The sequence below is a fragment of the Biomphalaria glabrata genome, chromosome 10 (assembly GCF_947242115.1).
Source record: "Biomphalaria glabrata chromosome 10, xgBioGlab47.1, whole genome shotgun sequence".
Classification (NCBI taxonomy): domain Eukaryota; kingdom Metazoa; phylum Mollusca; class Gastropoda; family Planorbidae; genus Biomphalaria; species Biomphalaria glabrata.
In genome coordinates, this window is record NC_074720.1 from 26197764 (window position 1) to 26221870 (window position 24107).

The 24107-nt window shown below is 32.2% G+C and overlaps 1 protein-coding gene across 2 annotated transcripts; it reads left to right on the forward strand.

The window, feature by feature from the left end:
• The first annotated feature begins 1002 nt into the window (after nucleotides 1–1002).
• LOC106054443 (uncharacterized) lies at nucleotides 1003–23985 on the forward strand. 2 transcript variants are annotated; one of them, XM_013210295.2, is made up of 10 exons: nucleotides 1004–1446; nucleotides 1742–2464; nucleotides 4637–4739; nucleotides 6639–6817; nucleotides 9489–9641; nucleotides 13409–13511; nucleotides 15411–15589; nucleotides 18229–18381; nucleotides 22078–22200; nucleotides 23671–23985. In XM_013210295.2, exons 2-10 carry the CDS (start codon nucleotides 1743–1745, stop codon nucleotides 23819–23821), a joined length of 1866 nt encoding a protein of 621 aa, XP_013065749.2. In that variant the 5' UTR covers nucleotides 1004–1446; nucleotide 1742; the 3' UTR covers nucleotides 23822–23985. The 2 variants fall into 2 exon arrangements, with proteins under 2 accessions (XP_013065750.2, XP_013065749.2); XM_013210296.2 differs by lacking the exon at nucleotides 22078–22200 and having other exon boundaries at nucleotides 1003–1446.
• The last annotated feature ends 122 nt before the right edge of the window (nucleotides 23986–24107 follow it).

A 24107-nucleotide genomic window follows, 5' to 3' on the forward strand; every position in this document is an offset into this window, starting at 1 on the left:
ATGAATTCTAAATTTTCCAAAACAAAGTCTTTCTTAAAATATTGTGTGAAATTACATAAACGCTGTCGCCATATTTGACCATAATATTCTGTTTTAAAACGTCATGTTTTCGTCTGGAAAGGGGATTCGAGGGTGCAATGGTAGAGTGAAAACGTTAATCCTAGCTCGCTCCTTTTATATTTACAGCATATATAAATTATATTAGTGACATATATTTTTTTTAATTTTGTAATTTCTTAACTAAAATACAAAAAGAAAAAAAGTATTAGTTTGTCCGATGGGCGGAAGGCGATTGCATGTATCACCCCTCCCACCTGATACTACCCTTTTTCATTTTATATTTACTAATGATAAAATTGGAGATCAGAGTCTGTGTGCGACATAATATACAAATGGGTTATATACATGCCTGGTCGTGCGGTTTCCGCGCTGGACTGTCGTTCAGATTTATCGATGGTCCCGGGTTCAAACCCTGCATGCCCGCTCCCATCCCCCGTGGTCCTGCAGGAGGTTTGGACTAGGAAGTAATTATCTTCAACTCTGAAGGAACATCCGAAACATGTAAAACAAACAAACAAACATACATGCTGTTCGTGCATTCATGCTTAGGGTTAGCGTTTACTGGGCGTTAGGCTTAGGGTTTGGGAAAAAAATCGCCCCCCCCCCCCTTTTTCCAAAGTTCTGGATCCGCTACATACTATAATCACTGACCTAGATTCTATTCCACCCCATTAGTTTCTCTACATTGTTAGATCTAGATTCTATAATATAGATCTAATACTTAATTAATAGTATAAAAGACGAGTAAAAATATTATTCTTCATCGTTCTCATTTTTCATGTCGAAGGGTTCAGATCAGTAATAATTTTAACTAATCGTAGAGTCTATATCTGAGACTGAGATGAACCGCACAGATCAGGCAGTTCTCACTCAACTCACTGTGACTATATCACTAGATCTATATGATGATATCTAGTTTTTTCTTTTGTAAGACTAATAAATAAGAGAGTTTCGGGTCTCTTGATTCTTGATAGATAAGATCTAGTCTAGATTTAGATATAGATTATTATAGATCTAGACTCTAGTGACCTAGTCTAGATGATAGAATCATAGATCTATATTAGTATATATAGATCTAGGACTACACTATTGGACTAAACATTCTAGATCAGATAGACTCTAGATTCTAGATAAGACTAAGATAAGAATTAAGATAGAGTAACCAGTACTTAGATCTAAATAGATATATAGAATAGATTATAGATCTATCTATATGACTATATTAATATATAATTATATATAGAATAATAAAATAGATATACTCTACATCTACTAGAGTAGATCTAGTCTAGTCCTAGTATCTACTTATTCTACTAATCAAGACCTAATTTTAATTAGTAAGTCCTAAGGACCTAAGTCTGACTTTCATTTGTCAAAACTTTTTGTGTAAGTGTAAGGCTGACTCTTAATTGTTATTATAATATATTATACAGCATATATAAATTATATTAGATTATTAGTGTATTTTAAAGTGTTAAGTTAGGCTATCTAGCCTATGAGTTTAGCCTTTATTAACTTTATATTTAACATCTAATAGACTCTTTTTGTTTTATTTATTAAAATAATAAATTTGTGATAAATCTATAGACAGTATAGATTGAAAAATGATTCAAATAAATATTAAAATGACTAGATGATTATTATTATCAAAAGTTTTACAAAACATTTTTTTCCCTTTCAGCATGCCATTTACCAATACAGTAACTTATTTTATCTGTAAATGTGCTAATCTTGAGAGCCTACAACATTGCATTCAGACAGGAGTATGGGCCTGCCAAGATCGTTCTAATCCACCTCACCCTAAGGATCTCCTTGTTAGTGCATATTCACAAGGCTCTGTTGTCTTCATATACAGTGTTAACAATCAGAGAGGTTGGCATGGGTATGCCCAAAGTGTAAGGGATTCTTTGCCAGAATCAACAAATAACTATTCACAATGTGATCATTCATGTGATTCCAAATTTTGTGGTAAAAATTTCAAACAAAAAGTTCAGGGTGACAGTGAAAGCAGTGAAGATGGCTCCAGCACAAAGACTTGGTATTTTTTCAAAATAGTTTGGATGAAAAACTTTTTAGATTTCAATAAGCAAGAGTGTTTACCTTTTGAAAATACCACCGAGTTATTGTTGCCTGATGGTACACCACTAAACAAGGCTCGTAACTGGCAACAAGTATCACAAGAAGTAGGCAGACGTGTGTGCTGTTTGATTGATGAACATCATCAGAAATTATGTCTTGAGAAACAGATGAAAAGAATGACAAAGTCTTCCCTTTATGAAGAAAGCTTTTTGAAACAAGAAGAAGCTTCAATTACAACAGAAACTGATGGGTGGGTGACTGCTGTTGAAAAAGTAAAACGAGAACTAGGCAAAGTTCACTTGGTTTGTCCTTTTGGTAGTCAAAGGTAACTATAGTCCACACTTGCTTTATTGATTTCTTTGTATATTTAAGAGTTTAGAAATGTACAACTCTATTGCAAGAAATTATAGCCACATTCATTGTGAGGATGAGGATTTAGAACAGCGGTTTTAAACCTTTTAGCTCAGTGCGCCCTTTTACTGTTTCCCACCATGCGGCAACCCCAAACTGTGAATAAAAATTCTAAAGTAACAGCACTTTTTGATAATGCTTTAGTAAAAAAATTGTAATCATAATGTAGAGATATATCTGATATATATAATAAGCATTGCCAAAGCTTTATGTCAAGTATGAAATAACATGAAATTATGTTTTGTCTAAAATATATTTCTGCGTATAATTAAATTAAATAAAAAATAATATTTTTTTTTATGACTACCATTTATTTTATTTTCTTTTGCGCTTTCCCCAAATTCATGTTGTATACTTATGTGAATATTTGAAAAGCAAGGCAGAAAGAAAGATAGTAAACTACACTGCTACAATACTATTGTGATAGCCAGTGAATGCAAGACAAAGTCGATGCGAAGGTTGAGCTTGTTTCTATTTCATAGGTTAGGAATTCTATTAGCAGTCTTTGCAAGATCACAGTGAATGTCATCCTTTTCATCAAGTCTACTTTTGTCTTTAGACTTGAAATCTAAACTGCTGGAAAACTATGCTTTGCAAAAACATGTTATTAGAAAGGAAAACAAAATGTCACAACACAGACAAAACGGGATATGACATAAAGAATTGACATTGAAGAGAAATCATTTTTCATTGCATCTCTATTAATAAGTTCAATAAACGTGTTCTGTCATGTCTTAATTCTTAACATTTGAACTTTGAGTTTGAATGGACACTCCTAACAAGTGTAAATCCAGCAGATTTGAAAAGCATGCGCAAATATTATTTTGAAGAATTCCTCTTGGAAAGCAGGTAATATTGAAAACATATAAATATTTGTTTTCATCCTATTTTGTCTGATAAAATTGAAGCATCATTTTGAAAGATCTGATATTTTCAGACAAATGAGCCATATTGCATTTGATCATTGCAGTGATGTTTTCATTGCTTCTTGTAATTCTTGTGGCAGTGCATTGCTAATATTTGTCGATGAATCATACAATGATTTCTGATGACTTTTGGTGACACATTTTGTACCAAACATTGAAATCCAGACCAATATCATCACAATGAAATCACAAATATTTTACACATGATTTTATACTTTTCTAAAAATGAAGCAACTTTATCAAAGTTACATATATAGCATATTGTTCCATTATGAAAATATTACCTTCAATAACATTGACTATAAAACAATGAAGAAGCAAGTAAAAATAAATGAAAATGCTTTTCAAATATCTCATGAAGTGCTGGAATTTCTGCCTAGAAAAAATATTTATTATTTAAAATGTTAAATTATTTATTGCACGACAATACAATTGTTACAAAAAAAAAAAGCACACAGGTTGAGAACCCCTGCCTGAGAATGTAATTTTAAAAGTTTAACATTTGATTTCACTGCTGAGTCCTCCAGTTCTAATAGTGACATTCAAGTTGTACACTACCTGTTCTAAGTAGTATCCCATTAGTACATCTTAATGTTATCTGTTTCTGTGACACATGATTAACAACGGTTTCATTTAGCCAACACAATGATCTTTACTTTTCCCCAACTAATGTCAGCTTGAAGGAGTCAGAGGCACCCTAAAGAACCGGTAAGTAAAAATCTTCTCCAGGATTTGATCCTGGGACCCCCAGTGCCTTATCACTCAGCCACAGCACCTCCAAATGACCTTTACTTCATCTGCACAATAGATCACTCATAGATCGCAAGGTGTGAAAAGGGAACTTAACTTTTAAATTCTTTTAATTTTAATGTTGGCTGTATAAAATACCCACTTGAAAACCCCCATCAACCCCACTGACCTTTAGGTCATTCAAATATGTACTAGTAATAGTTGCTCAGTTGGTACATTCTAGACACAAACACTGGAATGATTACATTGAAAATTTCTTTTTTCTGAAAGTTATCACTAACATATATATATTTTGACATTATTTATGTGTGAAAAATAGTAGCATATTGACAGAATAGTTGTATTTTTTAAATATTATATTTCCTAAATGGTTTGATTTGACAATTTGGTTACATACCATCTAATTTTAGATACAACTGCAGTGTTGCTCAGAGTGACCAAGACATTTTTATTGTCTATCAAGCTAAAACAACCCAGATGCTAAGTTTGGATCCTCCTAGACAAACTATCAAAGTAAGCTAAGTGGAATAAATAGATATAGTTGTGTATATGATTGTATACTAGCAAGATATTATCTGTGTCCTGTGGGTCTTAATTTGTGTATCACTGATGTAGTTCAATGGGAACAATAAAAAAAATAATGTTATTATTAAAGAAATGCATCAATAAATAGATTATAGACGTTACTTCAAAAAAGAAGATTACTACGCCCTACGCATTAGTAATTTGTAATATATCTAGACCAGTGATGCCCATAATACAGCCTGTGAACATCCAGCCCTGCTGAAACATCGGTACAAAATATAGAAAATCATCCCCTCCAAAAAAATGTGAAAAATATATCTTTACCTACTTTAGGGCTCTCATTTTTTCTCTAATGGATTAATTTTGGTACCATGACCTTAAACATTTTTATGTTTATGAAATGGTAATCTTCCAGGAAAAGTGGACAGATCTTCACTCTTTTGTGAAATATGCTCATAAACCAACATGCTTGTTTTATAAAAAAAAGTGTGGCCTCTTTAAAAAAAAACATTTACATGGAATTATAAAACAAATATAACGACATTCTTGATTTAAGCAGCAAATAAAAGATTGTTAAACCACGCCTAGAGAATGAAGGATTAATGAGAATATTTCTCAAAAAGAGACAAGAAAATAGGTTGGTGGTAAATTAAGCTACAATGTTGCTCACATTTAAAGTAGAGAAACAACGTCATTTTCTGACTGGTAAAAAAAGTATCCCTTTTAAATATTCCATTAATCAATGTAAGTACAAGATCCAAGGGTTTCTTATCAAATAGGTTAATTTCATTTTGTTTGTGATGTGATGTGGCTCGGGACACAAGTAATGGAAATTAAAATATCCTGAGTAAGGTTGGATATCACTGATCTAGACTAACAATAATAAATCTGTGCGATTAGAAATATTTTTACCAATTGTTTTTGTTTAGCACAATTTCATGCTTTTAGCGTTCTCAAAACGCAATTATACTATCACGTCTGGCTCAGTTGAGAAAGGGTTGGGGGTGAAACGGGTATCTGTGTGAATGTTACTGTGATCATTTGTTAAATGTGTTTATTTAAAAAAAAAAGATTCAACGACCTGAATTCAAACTTGAGGGCTCAAGCCTCTTCAAACTAACATGCTAACAACTATGCCTACTATTGTTAGTTTCAAACCTTTGTTTCATACCAAAAAGAATAATTAATTACCAGTACTCAATTTTTTTTAGTTAATATTTATTCTTTTTTTGTCAGGTAAAAGAAATAATTATGCAAAATTTCAGCTTGATCTGAGATTAGGTGTGGGAGAAATAATGTGTATAAACTTTTTTACCAGACAGACTTAGGGGAGTTGATATAAGCTTTGTAATAAAATAAAATTTAATGAAAAACTATTTAAATTTTGAACTATATAGATGTATAGAATGTAAGAAATATTTATGCCATTGTAGTTGTAGAATTGTACATCTAAAGTATTTATTAAAATAGAACCTGAGAGCGTCTGTTTATTTTGAAGAGTCTTGTGTCTTAACAAACGTCTTTATTTTCCTTGATGAAATTTGCTTTACCATTGTGCAACAATAGCACAAGTTTCTAGTTTCATTCAAACATTACACTGAAGGTAACATCACAAAGTTGTTTGTTATTCAATAATTTAATTGCCAAGGGAATGAACGTTTTTGTGTCTCTTTATTACAATACTTACTGATTGGAACATACATAGGAAATCAATGTGGACATTTGATATAATCTATTTAAGCAGCTCAAGATGAAAGTAAATTTTAATCTAGTATAATGTTTTTTTGGTATAAAAGTTTTAAAAAATTTATCTGTTGGTGAATTTTAGAAACAGTCTTTCTAGTGTTATAAGTAGAAACTGAAATCTCACTTTTTGTGTTTGTCTAGAATAGTGAAAAATTGTTTGTGGACTACACTGTGCTAGAGCTGCAACGTTATTGTGAACTGTTATTGATGGGAGATCAGAGATGTGTGGAAACTTTATTTCTGAGTGATACTAAAGCCCTGTATCTGGCAAGCCCTGAGTGGAAAGAACTTTGTAGGGTTCGTGATAAATTACTGACAAAGTGAGTCTTAAATTACAGACTAGTGTATTTATTGTTCATTGGTTTCATGGAAAAACTTTAATATAAGTGAATAATAGGAGTGACAATAATCAGTTCATGCTAGTAGCATTGGCTTTTCTTTTACCAGTCAGGCAATTTATGTCTAACAGCTGTGTAACCTTGGTGAATATATTCTGAATTATATGAGAGATCCTTGATCAACCTGTGTACACAAAAAGATGAAGTGAATGATTAACAACGCTTTCAATTAGTGTGGCTTGGCCATAGACGGAATATAATTTTAATGTATCAATTAGTTTATGATTGGTTAGTCAAGTTTTTCTGATACATGAACATTATTATTTTTTATTTTTGTTTAGTAGAGAGGTCTTTGAGAAGTTACTTTGATCCAAGGCATTGCTTGGTATCTTAAACTTTTGTGGGCATAAAGATATCTCTCTCTTTTGGGACACCACACAAGATTTGTTGACTATCTTTCTCCTTTTTGCCTTGACTAGAATCTCTTCAGTGATTCTTTTATGTTGTCTTCCCATCGCTGTCTTTTTCTGCCTCTTCTTTTTTTTTTCTGCTACTGTTCCCTGAGGGAAGGTCTATATTTTAATTCCTTATAAATCCATCCATCCATCCCAGTGGCGCTACAGCCCATGGAGGGCTCTGGCCTGCTTCAACACATCCTTCCATTCAGATTTCTCCTGTGCCCTTTGTCTCCACGCCCTAACCCCAAGCTGTTGCAGATCTGCCTCCACATCATCAATCCATTGCATTCGGGTCTGCCTTTGGGTTGCCAGCCTTTTGGTTTTTGCCTGTATACAATTTTCGCTCCTCTGTTATCTGACATTCTTTCAAGGTGACCTGCCCAATGTAGACTGTTCTTTAATTCCTTATAAATGTTATTACAAAATGCAAATTATGCAAATGAAAGTTATAGTTCAGTTTTAACAAAATAGTAATTTGTGAAAATGATAAGTTTAAAATTATTTTTTCTCAGTACTTGTCAAATCTTTAACTTAGTAGAAAACTCCTTGGTGTTATTTTTGAAAAAATAGATTTAAAACAAAAACTGGTTGAAATAGTCCAATTGAGCCTGAGCTCAAAAGGTTTAAGATTTTGTCTTCTTCACATTAAGGTTGAAAAGAAAAGCATACATGTTATCCTTTTTAAAAGAAATATATAGACACACACATCATTCTTAAAAGAAAAATATAGACCCACACTATATTCTTAAAAGAAAAATATAGACCCACACATCATTCTTAAAAGAAAAATATAGACTCACACTATATTCTTAAAAGAAAAATATAGACCCACAGATCATTCTTAAAAGAAAAATATAGACCCACACATCATTCTTAAAAGAAAAATATAGACCCACACATCATTCTTAAAAGAAAAATATAGACCCACAGATCATTCTTAAAAGAAAAATATAGACTCACAGATCATTCTTAAAAGAAAAATATAGACTCACACATCATTCTTAAAAGAAAAATATAGACCCACACATCATTCTTAAAAGAAAAATATAGACCCACACATCATTCTTAAAAGAAAAATATAGACTCACAGATCATTCTTAAAAGAAAAATATAGACTCACACATCATTCTTAAAAGAAAAATATAGACCCACAGATCATTCTTAAAAGAAAAATATAGACTCACACTATATTCTTAAAAGAAAAATATAGACCCACAGATCATTCTTAAAAGAAAAATATAGACTCACAGATCATTCTTAAAAGAAAAATATAGACTCACAGATCATTCTTAAAAGAAAAATATAGACTCACACATCATTCTTAAAAGAAAAATATAGACCCACAGATCATTCTTAAAAGAAAAATATAGACTCACAGATCATTCTTAAAAGAAAAATATAGACTCACACATCATTCTTAAAAGAAAAATATAGACCCACAGATCATTCTTAAAAGAAAAATATAGACTCACACTATATTCTTAAAAGAAAAATATAGACCCACAGATCATTCTTAAAAGAAAAATATAGACTCACAGATCATTCTTAAAAGAAAAATATAGACTCACACATCATTCTTAAAAGAAAAATATAGACTCACACATCATTCTTAAAAGAAAAATATAGACTCACAGATCATTCTTAAAAGAAAAATATAGACTCACACATCATTCTTAAAAGAAAAATATAGACTCACACATCATTCTTAAATGAAAAATATAGACTCACACATCATTCTTAAAAGAAAAATATAGACTCACACATCATTCTTAAAAGAAAAATATAGACTCACACATCATTCTTAAAAGAAAAATATAGACCCACACATCATTCTTAAAAGAAAAATATAGACACTCAATTTTTAAACAGCTACAGTAGACCTTTGGCGATTTTGAAATGATACATACTGACAAATCCAAGAAGAGTTGAATCTGTGGACATGAGTCTTGATACAACAACTCAAAGAAAATCCCTATTTGTGGAAATGAGGGAAATATTTTTTTCCTTGTACATTTCTTGAACGTTACATTACAGAAGCTTTCTCCTACCAAGAGTGACAGACCCAGTGTGAAACATGTATATTTCACATTTTTCCAATAAAAGGGTTTTAATTGTTCACACACTGTCATAATTTAGTTTTGTCATTTTATCTTAAAAATATCATTTTTGTCATTTTTTTATCTTGAAAATATCAGGTCATGTTTTGAGAAATACTTAAAAGAGGCTCAGGGAACCAATGGATTGAAGCAGTTAGAAAAATGGAAAGTTAGCAATTCTGAAGTTGAAGACCTTCCACCTCAATTAAACAAACTGGCTTACATTTGCTTGAGGCTTCTTCAAAATGCTAGGTTTGTAAAAAGTCTATTAGATATATCAGTATTTAAAAATTTAGCTTTAGCTGTTTTTATTTCTTTATTGACAAAAGTTCTGTCTGTTCATTTAAAATAAAAAACTGAATAGCTATTGAAAATCTGAATTAACTATTATCTTTATTGTGGAGTTGAAATAGCTGTTACTAGAAGGCAGTTCTTGATATGTACAACCTTCTCTCAAAAGTAATAAGCACCTACTGAAACATCTTTATGTCATCCGTATCTCAGAATTAACAAACATTAGTGGAAGATCTTAATATCATCTGCATGGTGCTCTTGTTTTTGCTTATTGAATGCACACATGTGCAAGAATGGACTCAGGGCAATATTCTCAAACTACAGGGATGTCTAGACTGCACTGACTGGAATTTGTTTAAAGAGACCACTTCAAATCTGGAAGAATGGGTAGACACAGTGACAAATTACATCAAATTCTGTGAAAACATGTGTGTCAGTACTAAGAGCATCAAGATATACCCCAACAATAAACCATGGGTCACTGCAAAAATAAAACCGGAAATAATCAAAAAGAAAAGAGCATATATGAGTGGCGATGGACAGACAAGGAAAATAGCTCAACGAAATCTCAACGTCGATCTTGAGGAAGGGAGGAGAAACTACCGCACCAAGCTGGAAGACTCAATTAAGACAAGTGACATGAGACAGGCGTGGGACATCATGAACAAAATGGCAGGAGCACAAGTCAAAATTAAAAATAATCTTGCTACAAGAGACAAAAAAACATTAGCCTACGAGTTAAATGATTTCTATTGTCACTTCGACGCGAAAGATTTTAATTATCGAAGACTCAAGGCCCTTGAGGATGTCAATGTTAACAACTGTTTAGAATTAGCGATTACCAAAGAGCAAGTTTGTAACATTTTCAAAAACGTCAACCCAATGAAAGCTGGTGGGCCTGATGGAATAAAAGGGCGAATCTTAAAAGAATGTGCTGAACAACTAGCTGAACCTTTCCAAGATATTTTTTTCTACTTCATTACTAAACCATGAGATACCACCTGTGTGGAAGTCATCTATAATTGTACCTGTGCCAAAGGTTTCCAAACCAAAGGAAATGAATGACTATAGACCTGTTTCACTTACTTCCATTGTGTCTAAATGTTTAGAAAAATTGGTTAAAATGTTTCTTCTGAATGATCTTTATAATAAGTTAGACCCTTTACAATTTGCTTACCAAAAGGGTAAAGGCGTAGACAATGCCATCCTAAATATTTTAAATTGTGTCTACAAACATCTGGACTTACCGAACACTTATGTAAGATTGTTCTTTATTGATTTCTCATCAGCTTTTAATACTATACAACTTCATTTACTCATTGAAAAGATGAAAGCGTTGAAGATTAGTCCATACATAATACTATGGGCTAATGAATTTTTGACCCAGAGATCTCAGAGGGTTAGGGTAAACAATGTTATATCTAATGAACGCATAGTTAACAGTTGTTTGAGACAAACATCTCTAAAAAAGCTAACAAGATCCATGAAATAAAGAATCACCCTTTGTGTCAGGATTTTGTGATTTTACCATCACAAAAGAGATACAAGACACTGATAACAAAGACAAACAGACACAAACACTCTTTTGTTCCCCTGGCAATCAAATCATTAAATAAGAACAATCTGGTATAAACTTTGTCACATGTAAATGAGGATGAGGATTTAGAACAGCGGTTTTAAACCTTTTAGCTCAGTGCGCCCTTTTACTGTTTCCCACCATGCGGCAACCCCAAACTGTGAATAAAAATTCTAAAGTAACAGCACTTTTTGATAATGCTTTAGTAAAAAAATTGTAATCATAATGTAGAGATATATCTGATATATATAATAAGCATTGCCAAAGCTTTATGTCAAGTATGAAATAACATGAAATTATGTTTTGTCTAAAATATATTTCTGCGTATAATTAAATTAAATAAAAAATAATATTTTTTTTTATGACTACCATTTATTTTATTTTCTTTTGCGCTTTCCCCAAATTCATGTTGTATACTTATGTGAATATTTGAAAAGCAAGGCAGAAAGAAAGATAGTAAACTACACTGCTACAATACTATTGTGATAGCCAGTGAATGCAAGACAAAGTCGATGCGAAGGTTGAGCTTGTTTCTATTTCATAGGTTAGGAATTCTATTAGCAGTCTTTGCAAGATCACAGTGAATGTCATCCTTTTCATCAAGTCTACTTTTGTCTTTAGACTTGAAATCTAAACTGCTGGAAAACTATGCTTTGCAAAAACATGTTATTAGAAAGGAAAACAAAATGTCACAACACAGACAAAACGGGATATGACATAAAGAATTGACATTGAAGAGAAATCATTTTTCATTGCATCTCTATTAATAAGTTCAATAAACGTGTTCTGTCATGTCTTAATTCTTAACATTTGAACTTTGAGTTTGAATGGACACTCCTAACAAGTGTAAATCCAGCAGATTTGAAAAGCATGCGCAAATATTATTTTGAAGAATTCCTCTTAGAAAGCAGGTAATATTGAAAACATATAAATATTTGTTTTCATCCTATTTTGTCTGATAAAATTGAAGCATCATTTTGAAAGATCTGATATTTTCAGACAAATGAGCCATATTGCATTTGATCATTGCAGTGATGTTTTCATTGCTTCTTGTAATTCTTGTGGCAGTGCATTGCTAATATTTGTCGATGAATCATACAATGATTTCTGATGACTTTTGGTGACACATTTTGTACCAAACATTGAAATCCAGACCAATATCATCACAATGAAATCACAAATATTTTACACATGATTTTATACTTTTCTAAAAATGAAGCAACTTTATCAAAGTTACATATATAGCATATTGTTCCATTATGAAAATATTACCTTCAATAACATTGACTATAAAACAATGAAGAAGCAAGTAAAAATAAATGAAAATGCTTTTCAAATATCTCATGAAGTGCTGGAATTTCTGCCTAGAAAAAATATTTATTATTTAAAATGTTAAAATTATTTATTGCACGACAATACAATTGTTACAAAAAAAAAAAGCACACAGGTTGAGAACCCCTGCCTGAGAATGTAATTTTAAAAGTTTAACATTTGATTTCACTGCTGAGTCCTCCAGTTCTAATAGTGACATTCAAGTTGTACACTACCTGTTCTAAGTAGTATCCCATTAGTACATCTTAATGTTATCTGTTTCTGTGACACATGATTAACAACGGTTTCATTTAGCCAACACAATGATCTTTACTTTTCCCCAACTAATGTCAGCTTGAAGGAGTCAGAGGCACCCTAAAGAACCGGTAAGTAAAAATCTTCTCCAGGATTTGATCCTGGGACCCCCAGTGCCTTATCACTCAGCCACAGCACCTCCAAATGACCTTTACTTCATCTGCACAATAGATCACTCATAGATCGCAAGGTGTGAAAAGGGAACTTAACTTTTAAATTCTTTTAATTTTAATGTTGGCTGTATAAAATACCCACTTGAAAACCCCCATCAACCCCACTGACCTTTAGGTCATTCAAATATGTACTAGTAATAGTTGCTCAGTTGGTACATTCTAGACACAAACACTGGAATGATTACATTGAAAATTTCTTTTTTCTGAAAGTTATCACTAACATATATATATTTTGACATTATTTATGTGTGAAAAATAGTAGCATATTGACAGAATAGTTGTATTTTTTAAATATTATATTTCCTAAATGGTTTGATTTGACAATTTGGTTACATACCATCTAATTTTAGATACAACTGCAGTGTTGCTCAGAGTGACCAAGACATTTTTATTGTCTATCAAGCTAAAACAACCCAGATGCTAAGTTTGGATCCTCCTAGACAAACTATCAAAGTAAGCTAAGTGGAATAAATAGATATAGTTGTGTATATGATTGTATACTAGCAAGATATTATCTGTGTCCTGTGGGTCTTAATTTGTGTATCACTGATGTAGTTCAATGGGAACAATAAAAAAAATAATGTTATTATTAAAGAAATGCATCAATAAATAGATTATAGACGTTACTTCAAAAAAGAAGATTACTACGCCCTACGCATTAGTAATTTGTAATATATCTAGACCAGTGATGCCCATAATACAGCCTGTGAACATCCAGCCCTGCTGAAACATCGGTACAAAATATAGAAAATCATCCCCTCCAAAAAAATGTGAAAAATATATCTTTACCTACTTTAGGGCTCTCATTTTTTCTCTAATGGATTAATTTTGGTACCATGACCTTAAACATTTTTATGTTTATGAAATGGTAATCTTCCAGGAAAAGTGGACAGATCTTCACTCTTTTGTGAAATATGCTCATAAACCAACATGCTTGTTTTATAAAAAAAAGTGTGGCCTCTTTAAAAAAAAACATTTACATGGAATTATAAAACAAATATAACGACATTCTTGATTTAAGCAGCAAATAAAAGATTGTTAAACCACGCCTAGAGAATGAAGGATTAATGAGAATATTTCTCAAAAAGAGACAAGAAAATAGGTTGGTGGTAAATTAAGCTACAATGTTGCTCACATTTAAAGTAGAGAAACAACGTCATTTTCTGACTGGTAAAAAAAGTATCCCTTTTAAATATTCCATTAATCAATGTAAGTACAAGATCCAAGGGTTTCTTATCAAATAGGTTAATTTCATTTTGTTTGTGATGTGATGTGGCTCGGGACACAAGTAATGGAAATTAAAATATCCTGAGTAAGGTTGGATATCACTGATCTAGACTAACAATAATAAATCTGTGCGATTAGAAATATTTTTACCAATTGTTTTTGTTTAGCACAATTTCATGCTTTTAGCGTTCTCAAAACGCAATTATACTATCACGTCTGGCTCAGTTGAGAAAGGGTTGGGGGTGAAACGGGTATCTGTGTGAATGTTACTGTGATCATTTGTTAAATGTGTTTATTTAAAAAAAAAAGATTCAACGACCTGAATTCAAACTTGAGGGCTCAAGCCTCTTCAAACTAACATGCTAACAACTATGCCTACTATTGTTAGTTTCAAACCTTTGTTTCATACCAAAAAGAATAATTAATTACCAGTACTCAATTTTTTTTAGTTAATATTTATTCTTTTTTTGTCAGGTAAAAGAAATAATTATGCAAAATTTCAGCTTGATCTGAGATTAGGTGTGGGAGAAATAATGTGTATAAACTTTTTTACCAGACAGACTTAGGGGAGTTGATATAAGCTTTGTAATAAAATAAAATTTAATGAAAAACTATTTAAATTTTGAACTATATAGATGTATAGAATGTAAGAAATATTTATGCCATTGTAGTTGTAGAATTGTACATCTAAAGTATTTATTAAAATAGAACCTGAGAGCGTCTGTTTATTTTGAAGAGTCTTGTGTCTTAACAAACGTCTTTATTTTCCTTGATGAAATTTGCTTTACCATTGTGCAACAATAGCACAAGTTTCTAGTTTCATTCAAACATTACACTGAAGGTAACATCACAAAGTTGTTTGTTATTCAATAATTTAATTGCCAAGGGAATGAACGTTTTTGTGTCTCTTTATTACAATACTTACTGATTGGAACATACATAGGAAATCAATGTGGACATTTGATATAATCTATTTAAGCAGCTCAAGATGAAAGTAAATTTTAATCTAGTATAATGTTTTTTTGGTATAAAAGTTTTAAAAAATTTATCTGTTGGTGAATTTTAGAAACAGTCTTTCTAGTGTTATAAGTAGAAACTGAAATCTCACTTTTTGTGTTTGTCTAGAATAGTGAAAAATTGTTTGTGGACTACACTGTGCTAGAGCTGCAACGTTATTGTGAACTGTTATTGATGGGAGATCAGAGATGTGTGGAAACTTTATTTCTGAGTGATACTAAAGCCCTGTATCTGGCAAGCCCTGAGTGGAAAGAACTTTGTAGGGTTCGTGATAAATTACTGACAAAGTGAGTCTTAAATTACAGACTAGTGTATTTATTGTTCATTGGTTTCATGGAAAAACTTTAATATAAGTGAATAATAGGAGTGACAATAATCAGTTCATGCTAGTAGCATTGGCTTTTCTTTTACCAGTCAGGCAATTTATGTCTAACAGCTGTGTAACCTTGGTGAATATATTCTGAATTATATGAGAGATCCTTGATCAACCTGTGTACACAAAAAGATGAAGTGAATGATTAACAACGCTTTCAATTAGTGTGGCTTGGCCATAGACGGAATATAATTTTAATGTATCAATTAGTTTATGATTGGTTAGTCAAGTTTTTCTGATACATGAACATTATTATTTTTTATTTTTGTTTAGTAGAGAGGTCTTTGAGAAGTTACTTTGATCCAAGGCATTGCTTGGTATCTTAAACTTTTGTGGGCATAAAGATATCTCTCTCTTTTGGGACACCACACAAGATTTGTTGACTATCTTTCTCCTTTTTGCCTTGACTAGAATCTCTTCAGTGATTCTTTTATGTTGTCTTCCCATCGCTGTCTTTTTCTGCCTCTTCTTTTTTTTTTCTGCTACTGTTCCCTGAGGGAAGGTCTATATTTTAATTCCTTATAAATCCATCCATCCATCCCAGTGGCGCTACAGCCCATGGAGGGCTCTGGCCTGCTTCAACACATCCTTCCATTCAGATTTCTCCTGTGCCCTTTGTCTCCACGCCCTAACCCCAAGCTGTTGCAGATCTGCCTCCACATCATCAATCCATTGCATTCGGGTCTGCCTTTGGGTTGCCAGCCTTTTGGTTTTTGCCTGTATACAATTTTCGCTCCTCTGTTATCTGACATTCTTTCAAGGTGACCTGCCCAATGTAGACTGTTCTTTAATTCCTTATAAATGTTATTACAAAATGCAAATTATGCAAATGAAAGTTATAGTTCAGTTTTAACAAAATAGTAATTTGTGAAAATGATAAGTTTAAAATTATTTTTTCTCAGTACTTGTCAAATCTTTAACTTAGTAGAAAACTCCTTGGTGTTATTTTTGAAAAAATAGATTTAAAACAAAAACTGGTTGAAATAGTCCAATTGAGCCTGAGCTCAAAAGGTTTAAGATTTTGTCTTCTTCACATTAAGGTTGAAAAGAAAAGCATACATGTTATCCTTTTTAAAAGAAATATATAGACACACACATCATTCTTAAAAGAAAAATATAGACCCACACTATATTCTTAAAAGAAAAATATAGACCCACACATCATTCTTAAAAGAAAAATATAGACTCACACTATATTCTTAAAAGAAAAATATAGACCCACAGATCATTCTTAAAAGAAAAATATAGACCCACACATCATTCTTAAAAGAAAAATATAGACCCACACATCATTCTTAAAAGAAAAATATAGACCCACAGATCATTCTTAAAAGAAAAATATAGACTCACAGATCATTCTTAAAAGAAAAATATAGACTCACACATCATTCTTAAAAGAAAAATATAGACCCACACATCATTCTTAAAAGAAAAATATAGACCCACACATCATTCTTAAAAGAAAAATATAGACTCACAGATCATTCTTAAAAGAAAAATATAGACTCACACATCATTCTTAAAAGAAAAATATAGACCCACAGATCATTCTTAAAAGAAAAATATAGACTCACACTATATTCTTAAAAGAAAAATATAGACCCACAGATCATTCTTAAAAGAAAAATATAGACTCACAGATCATTCTTAAAAGAAAAATATAGACTCACAGATCATTCTTAAAAGAAAAATATAGACTCACACATCATTCTTAAAAGAAAAATATAGACCCACAGATCATTCTTAAAAGAAAAATATAGACTCACAGATCATTCTTAAAAGAAAAATATAGACTCACACATCATTCTTAAAAGAAAAATATAGACCCACAGATCATTCTTAAAAGAAAAATATAGACTCACACTATATTCTTAAAAGAAAAATATAGACCCACAGATCATTCTTAAAAGAAAAATATAGACTCACAGATCATTCTTAAAAGAAAAATATAGACTCACACATCATTCTTAAAAGAAAAATATAGACTCACACATCATTCTTAAAAGAAAAATATAGACTCACACATCATTCTTAAAAGAAAAATATAGACTCACACATCATTCTTAAATGAAAAATATAGACTCACACATCATTCTTAAAAGAAAAATATAGACTCACACATCATTCTTAAAAGAAAAATATAGACTCACACATCATTCTTAAAAGAAAAATATAGACCCACACATCATTCTTAAAAGAAAAATATAGACACTCAATTTTTAAACAGCTACAGTAGACCTTTGGCGATTTTGAAATGATACATACTGACAAATCCAAGAAGAGTTGAATCTGTGGACATGAGTCTTGATACAACAACTCAAAGAAAATCCCTATTTGTGGAAATGAGGGAAATATTTTTTTCCTTGTACATTTCTTGAACGTTACATTACAGAAGCTTTCTCCTACCAAGAGTGACAGACCCAGTGTGAAACATGTATATTTCACATTTTTCCAATAAAAGGGTTTTAATTGTTCACACACTGTCATAATTTAGTTTTGTCATTTTATCTTAAAAATATCATTTTTGTCATTTTTTTATCTTGAAAATATCAGGTCATGTTTTGAGAAATACTTAAAAGAGGCTCAGGGAACCAATGGATTGAAGCAGTTAGAAAAATGGAAAGTTAGCAATTCTGAAGTTGAAGACCTTCCACCTCAATTAAACAAACTGGCTTACATTTGCTTGAGGCTTCTTCAAAATGCTAGGTTTGTAAAAAGTCTATTAGATATATCAGTATTTAAAAATTTAGCTTTAGCTGTTTTTATTTCTTTATTGACAAAAGTTCTGTCTGTTCATTTAAAATAAAAAACTGAATAGCTATTGAAAATCTGAATTAACTATTATCTTTATTGTGGAGTTGAAATAGCTGTTACTAGAAGGCAGTTCTTGATATGTACAACCTTCTCTCAAAAGTAATAAGCACCTACTGAAACATCTTTATGTCATCCGTATCTCAGAATTAACAAACATTAGTGGAAGATCTTAATATCATCTGCATGGTGCTCTTGTTTTTGCTTATTGAATGCACACATGTGCAAGAATGGACTCAGGGCAATATTCTCAAACTACAGGGATGTCTAGACTGCACTGACTGGAATTTGTTTAAAGAGACCACTTCAAATCTGGAAGAATGGGTAGACACAGTGACAAATTACATCAAATTCTGTGAAAACATGTGTGTCAGTACTAAGAGCATCAAGATATACCCCAACAATAAACCATGGGTCACTGCAAAAATAAAACCGGAAATAATCAAAAAGAAAAGAGCATATATGAGTGGCGATGGACAGACAAGGAAAATAGCTCAACGAAATCTCAACGTCGATCTTGAGGAAGGGAGGAGAAACTACCGCACCAAGCTGGAAGACTCAATTAAGACAAGTGACATGAGACAGGCGTGGGACATCATGAACAAAATGGCAGGAGCACAAGTCAAAATTAAAAATAATCTTGCTACAAGAGACAAAAAAACATTAGCCTACGAGTTAAATGATTTCTATTGTCACTTCGACGCGAAAGATTTTAATTATCGAAGACTCAAGGCCCTTGAGGATGTCAATGTTAACAACTGTTTAGAATTAGCGATTACCAAAGAGCAAGTTTGTAACATTTTCAAAAACGTCAACCCAATGAAAGCTGGTGGGCCTGATGGAATAAAAGGGCGAATCTTAAAAGAATGTGCTGAACAACTAGCTGAACCTTTCCAAGATATTTTTTTCTACTTCATTACTAAACCATGAGATACCACCTGTGTGGAAGTCATCTATAATTGTACCTGTGCCAAAGGTTTCCAAACCAAAGGAAATGAATGACTATAGACCTGTTTCACTTACTTCCATTGTGTCTAAATGTTTAGAAAAATTGGTTAAAATGTTTCTTCTGAATGATCTTTATAATAAGTTAGACCCTTTACAATTTGCTTACCAAAAGGGTAAAGGCGTAGACAATGCCATCCTAAATATTTTAAATTGTGTCTACAAACATCTGGACTTACCGAACACTTATGTAAGATTGTTCTTTATTGATTTCTCATCAGCTTTTAATACTATACAACTTCATTTACTCATTGAAAAGATGAAAGCGTTGAAGATTAGTCCATACATAATACTATGGGCTAATGAATTTTTGACCCAGAGATCTCAGAGGGTTAGGGTAAACAATGTTATATCTAATGAACGCATAGTTAACAGTTGTTTGAGACAAACATCTCTAAAAAAGCTAACAAGATCCATGAAATAAAGAATCACCCTTTGTGTCAGGATTTTGTGATTTTACCATCACAAAAGAGATACAAGACACTGATAACAAAGACAAACAGACACAAACACTCTTTTGTTCCCCTGGCAATCAAATCATTAAATAAGAACAATCTGGTATAAACTTTGTCACATGTAAATTATGAGTGAGTCTGGTGTGAATGTACACTTTGGTTTCTTATAGTTATAATGTTTTTTGTTTGGTGTAATGCACAAATTGTAAGACAAATTTCCATACGGACAATAAAGATTATTATTATCGTTATTATTTATAGAAACCATTTTTAAAAGGATGAAAAAAGCATTTTGTGTTTCATATTATCTTCTGAAAATATGATTATTTTCCTAGTGTTTCAAATGTTTTTGTAGGTGCAATAGCTACTTTGAGTCTTTCATTAACATTAAACTTGTATATTATTTGCACATATGCATAAACCATTTTTATTAAGATGAAAATGTTTTGTGTCATTTAAGCATTGTATGTAATCTAGATTATTCACAGCTCCAAATGTGAACAAAAGAAGTCATCATTTTTCTCCTATTAAGTTCAGGATAATAATGCTCTCATTTTTATTAATTGAAGGTTACTGATGTGATAAAGGTTGGAATTTGTGTATAACATAATGTGTGAGATTGACTCACAAGGGTTGTGTAAAATTTTGTGATAATAAAACTATATTATGTAGGTCACAGCTGGGACTGTGTCGCCACGTGAAATACTGTGCGCCTCATTAATCTTCCAACTTGAAGAAAAAACTTAAATTATGTCTATTTTTCTTTACTCGACTTTATATGTAGGTCAAAACTTTCCACAATGTTTTGGAGCTATATATATATGAAAATATGATGCAAAGTCATCTGCATCAGATAATGATATAAAGGAGGCCTTGGCCATTTCTTCTCTAGTTGTCTTTTATTACAAAAATGATAATGTTACAAATCTCCCTATCCAGGCTCTCTTCAAACTGCACCACATGACACCACCAACTTGACAACTCAGGGCTCCAAAATAACGTAATAGTTTAATGTCAAATAAATCACAACTGTACAATTGGCAAAATGTAACACAGACTGTTAACAACCATACCGCCGTATCAACTCTTGCACTGGCCTCTCTGTCTTGTCCCGGACTTGGACTGGGTTCAACTGTTCAGGACTGACTTCACACACTGGGCTGGTTGGGTCGAACCAGATCGCAGATCAAGATCAATATGCTGTCTCATACTAAAACGAGGTTTCTTGACTGTACTTGACAGTATCTGCACTGAACTGTCGTAATGCACCATAAAGAACCACACCACTGAACCAAGTCATCTGTAGTCGACCAGACAGTACTGAGCCGCCTTGACTGTGACACCTCCGCTCTTTATATAGGGTTCCTAGAAGCCTTCTATAAACTGATGGAATGTCTCGCCATTCTGGTTGATCACATGACATCCCTCGTGACGCTGCTGAGCTCTATTTACAACACAGATCCTTCCTGAACCATCGTGGCTGACCGTCTTAACTCGTCACTGTTGACCGCTCATCTAGTGCTGGCCAGGGGCGATTTGCGTCGGCTGTCTACACATACCACTACCCCCATCTGTGTCACCACCAGGTTTATTACAATAATAATAATAAGGCTTGTCTTTGAGTCCAGAGATTAGGAGGAATGCACTATTTCTTGTAGCTATGCAGTCCTGGCTGCATATTTTGCCATATCCAGCTCAGACATAACTGGTTGGCTTAGGTTCTCTTTCTGTCTTCTACATCTATCCTTTGCTGTAGATTTCCTTTTAGTCTCAAAGGTGTATCTTTGTAATAAGTCTCCAGCTGTCTCATTCGGAAGCTGCCAGGTGTTTTCTTTTATGTCAGTCAAAGCATGTTGGCTCCTAAACTGATCTTTAAAATGTTTTCAGGGGTCACCTCTGTTGTGCCAACCACGTTTCAGCTCACCAAAAAGCACTGCCTTGGTGTTGAACTATAAGAGTCCGTTTACAGATAATAATACTTTTTACTAAATTTTACTAGAAAAGTAAATACACTCATAACATGAAGATACAAACTTTTATCATTAACAAGTATAATTCATCTGAAACTTTCTATGTAAAAAATTAAAAAGCTTTAAAAATCCAATAGTATTTTTGAAGTTTATTGTTATAGAGAATTAGTGTCAATGAGAACACTTCAAGTCTACAGAAGTGAAGACAGTTTAGAAAGAACAGAGCTGCTTGATGTCAGATTAGGAAAATACAAGTACTCAAAAGTGATGCTACTCTTTCAAAGGTGAGTCTTTTGAGGCATTGACTTTTTAAGTCCCAAGATTAAGGATGTGAGCAGTATTTCACATTACTATGCATACCCAGCTGTGACAAGCATATTTTGTTACATCTGATGCAGACAAAACTTATCCTTTTTGCCATCTGCGCTTGTATTTGGCTATAGCTTTTCGAGTCTCAAAGGTATGTCTTTCACTCAAAGATATGTCTTTCAAGAGTCTCAAGGATATGTCTTTCATCTTTCCTTACAGTTGTCTAGCTGTCTATATTTCAGAAGCCATTTGCTGCCAGCTGTTTTCCTCTATGTCATTGAGGGCAAACTAACTGAGTTGATCTTTAGAGTGCTTCTTGGGAGACCTGTTAGATGTTCTCTTTCATATTATTTCATATTAATCTCATATTATTTATATAAATAGATTTCTAAGTTATTTATATTTTCATTTATATACTGATTTATACTCGTTCGTTTTAATCATTTACTCCATAACAGATCTTAGTGTGAAATTTCTTGCTATCTCTATAATAGAGCAGAACATGTAATTAAGCTGTTAGTGCTTTGTTCCAAAAAACCTAGGGGGCTAGTAAAATGTTTAGGATGTCTCTTCAGATTTGAAGATTATTACATCCTATGCAAAACCTCCTGCAGGAAGACAGGACCATCAAACAACATTCCAGAGCGCATACCACACAACCAGGCAGGCTTCAGTAAAGTTTTATGAATGCACTGGTAACTCTTTTTTTTTTTTTTTTTGGTATCACTAGAAGGTTGGTGCTACCCTTTCACAAAAATGTCTGACGCATAGTCATTTCTGACAAATGTAAATCTTTATGACTACATGTAAACATGTGCATTGTCAGAGACTGATAATATTTGCATGGCAGAAGGCGGCTTCCAAACGAAAAAGCAGATTTATTACAAATGTCGCAGGATACACCTTTGACACCAAAGGAAATCTACAGCTGAGAACAGATGTAGATTATAGAGAACCTAATCTGACCACCGGCAGACAATGGTTATGTCTGTGCTGAATGTGGCATGTAGATCGCAGCAAAGAATGTGCAGCCAAATGAAATGCTGCACTTCTTCTTAACTTTTTCAGTGCAAATTATTTTGATTAAAAAACAAATTGAGTTTTCCAGGTAAAACAAAAATGTGCAAGAGGGTTAGTGTTATTAAAACTAATGTAACTTATAAATTTTATTATATAATCTGACATATTTGATATGATTTTAAAGGAAAATGAATTGGTTAAAAAAATTGTAATCATTAAAATAAATTATTCAAGAATTTTTTTTTTAGTAAATTTAAACTGAGCATGGAAAAAGGAAATATATTTTTAAAATTCATCAAAGTTACTCCCTGAGAGCAACACTACTCTGAAAGTGTTAATCTTCGGACTCAAAGACAAGCCTTATTTATACTAGGTCAAATAACTATTGTTGGGTGAAATAAATTGTTTTCTTTCTTCTTTTAAAGATATTTGTCAGAGATTGATAGTCTCAAAGACAGCATTGAAAATGACAAAATATATGAAGCCAAACCAATGATAGACAAGTGGTTGATAAGTTGTCGACTACAAGACCTGCAGGAGAATCCATTTGCAGCATCTTTGGTCCTGTTAAAGTAACTTCAATTTATGTAGACTTTTATGTAAAGTGATTGTACAAATATCTAACTTCTGTTGATTCTAGCAATCAAACATTATTAATTTAATGTGGACTGAGAAACTGTGATATTTTTTTGTACAGTGTAATGATTGTTTATTCAATTTGTATTAAAGTTCAAATTTTACTATGACGTTTTTTGTTGTTTATTAATATGAGTAAATAAAATATACATTCATCACAATATATATCAATAGTTAAATGAAGAAAATTAACCCTTTTTTTCTTAATTATATATATCCTAAACTA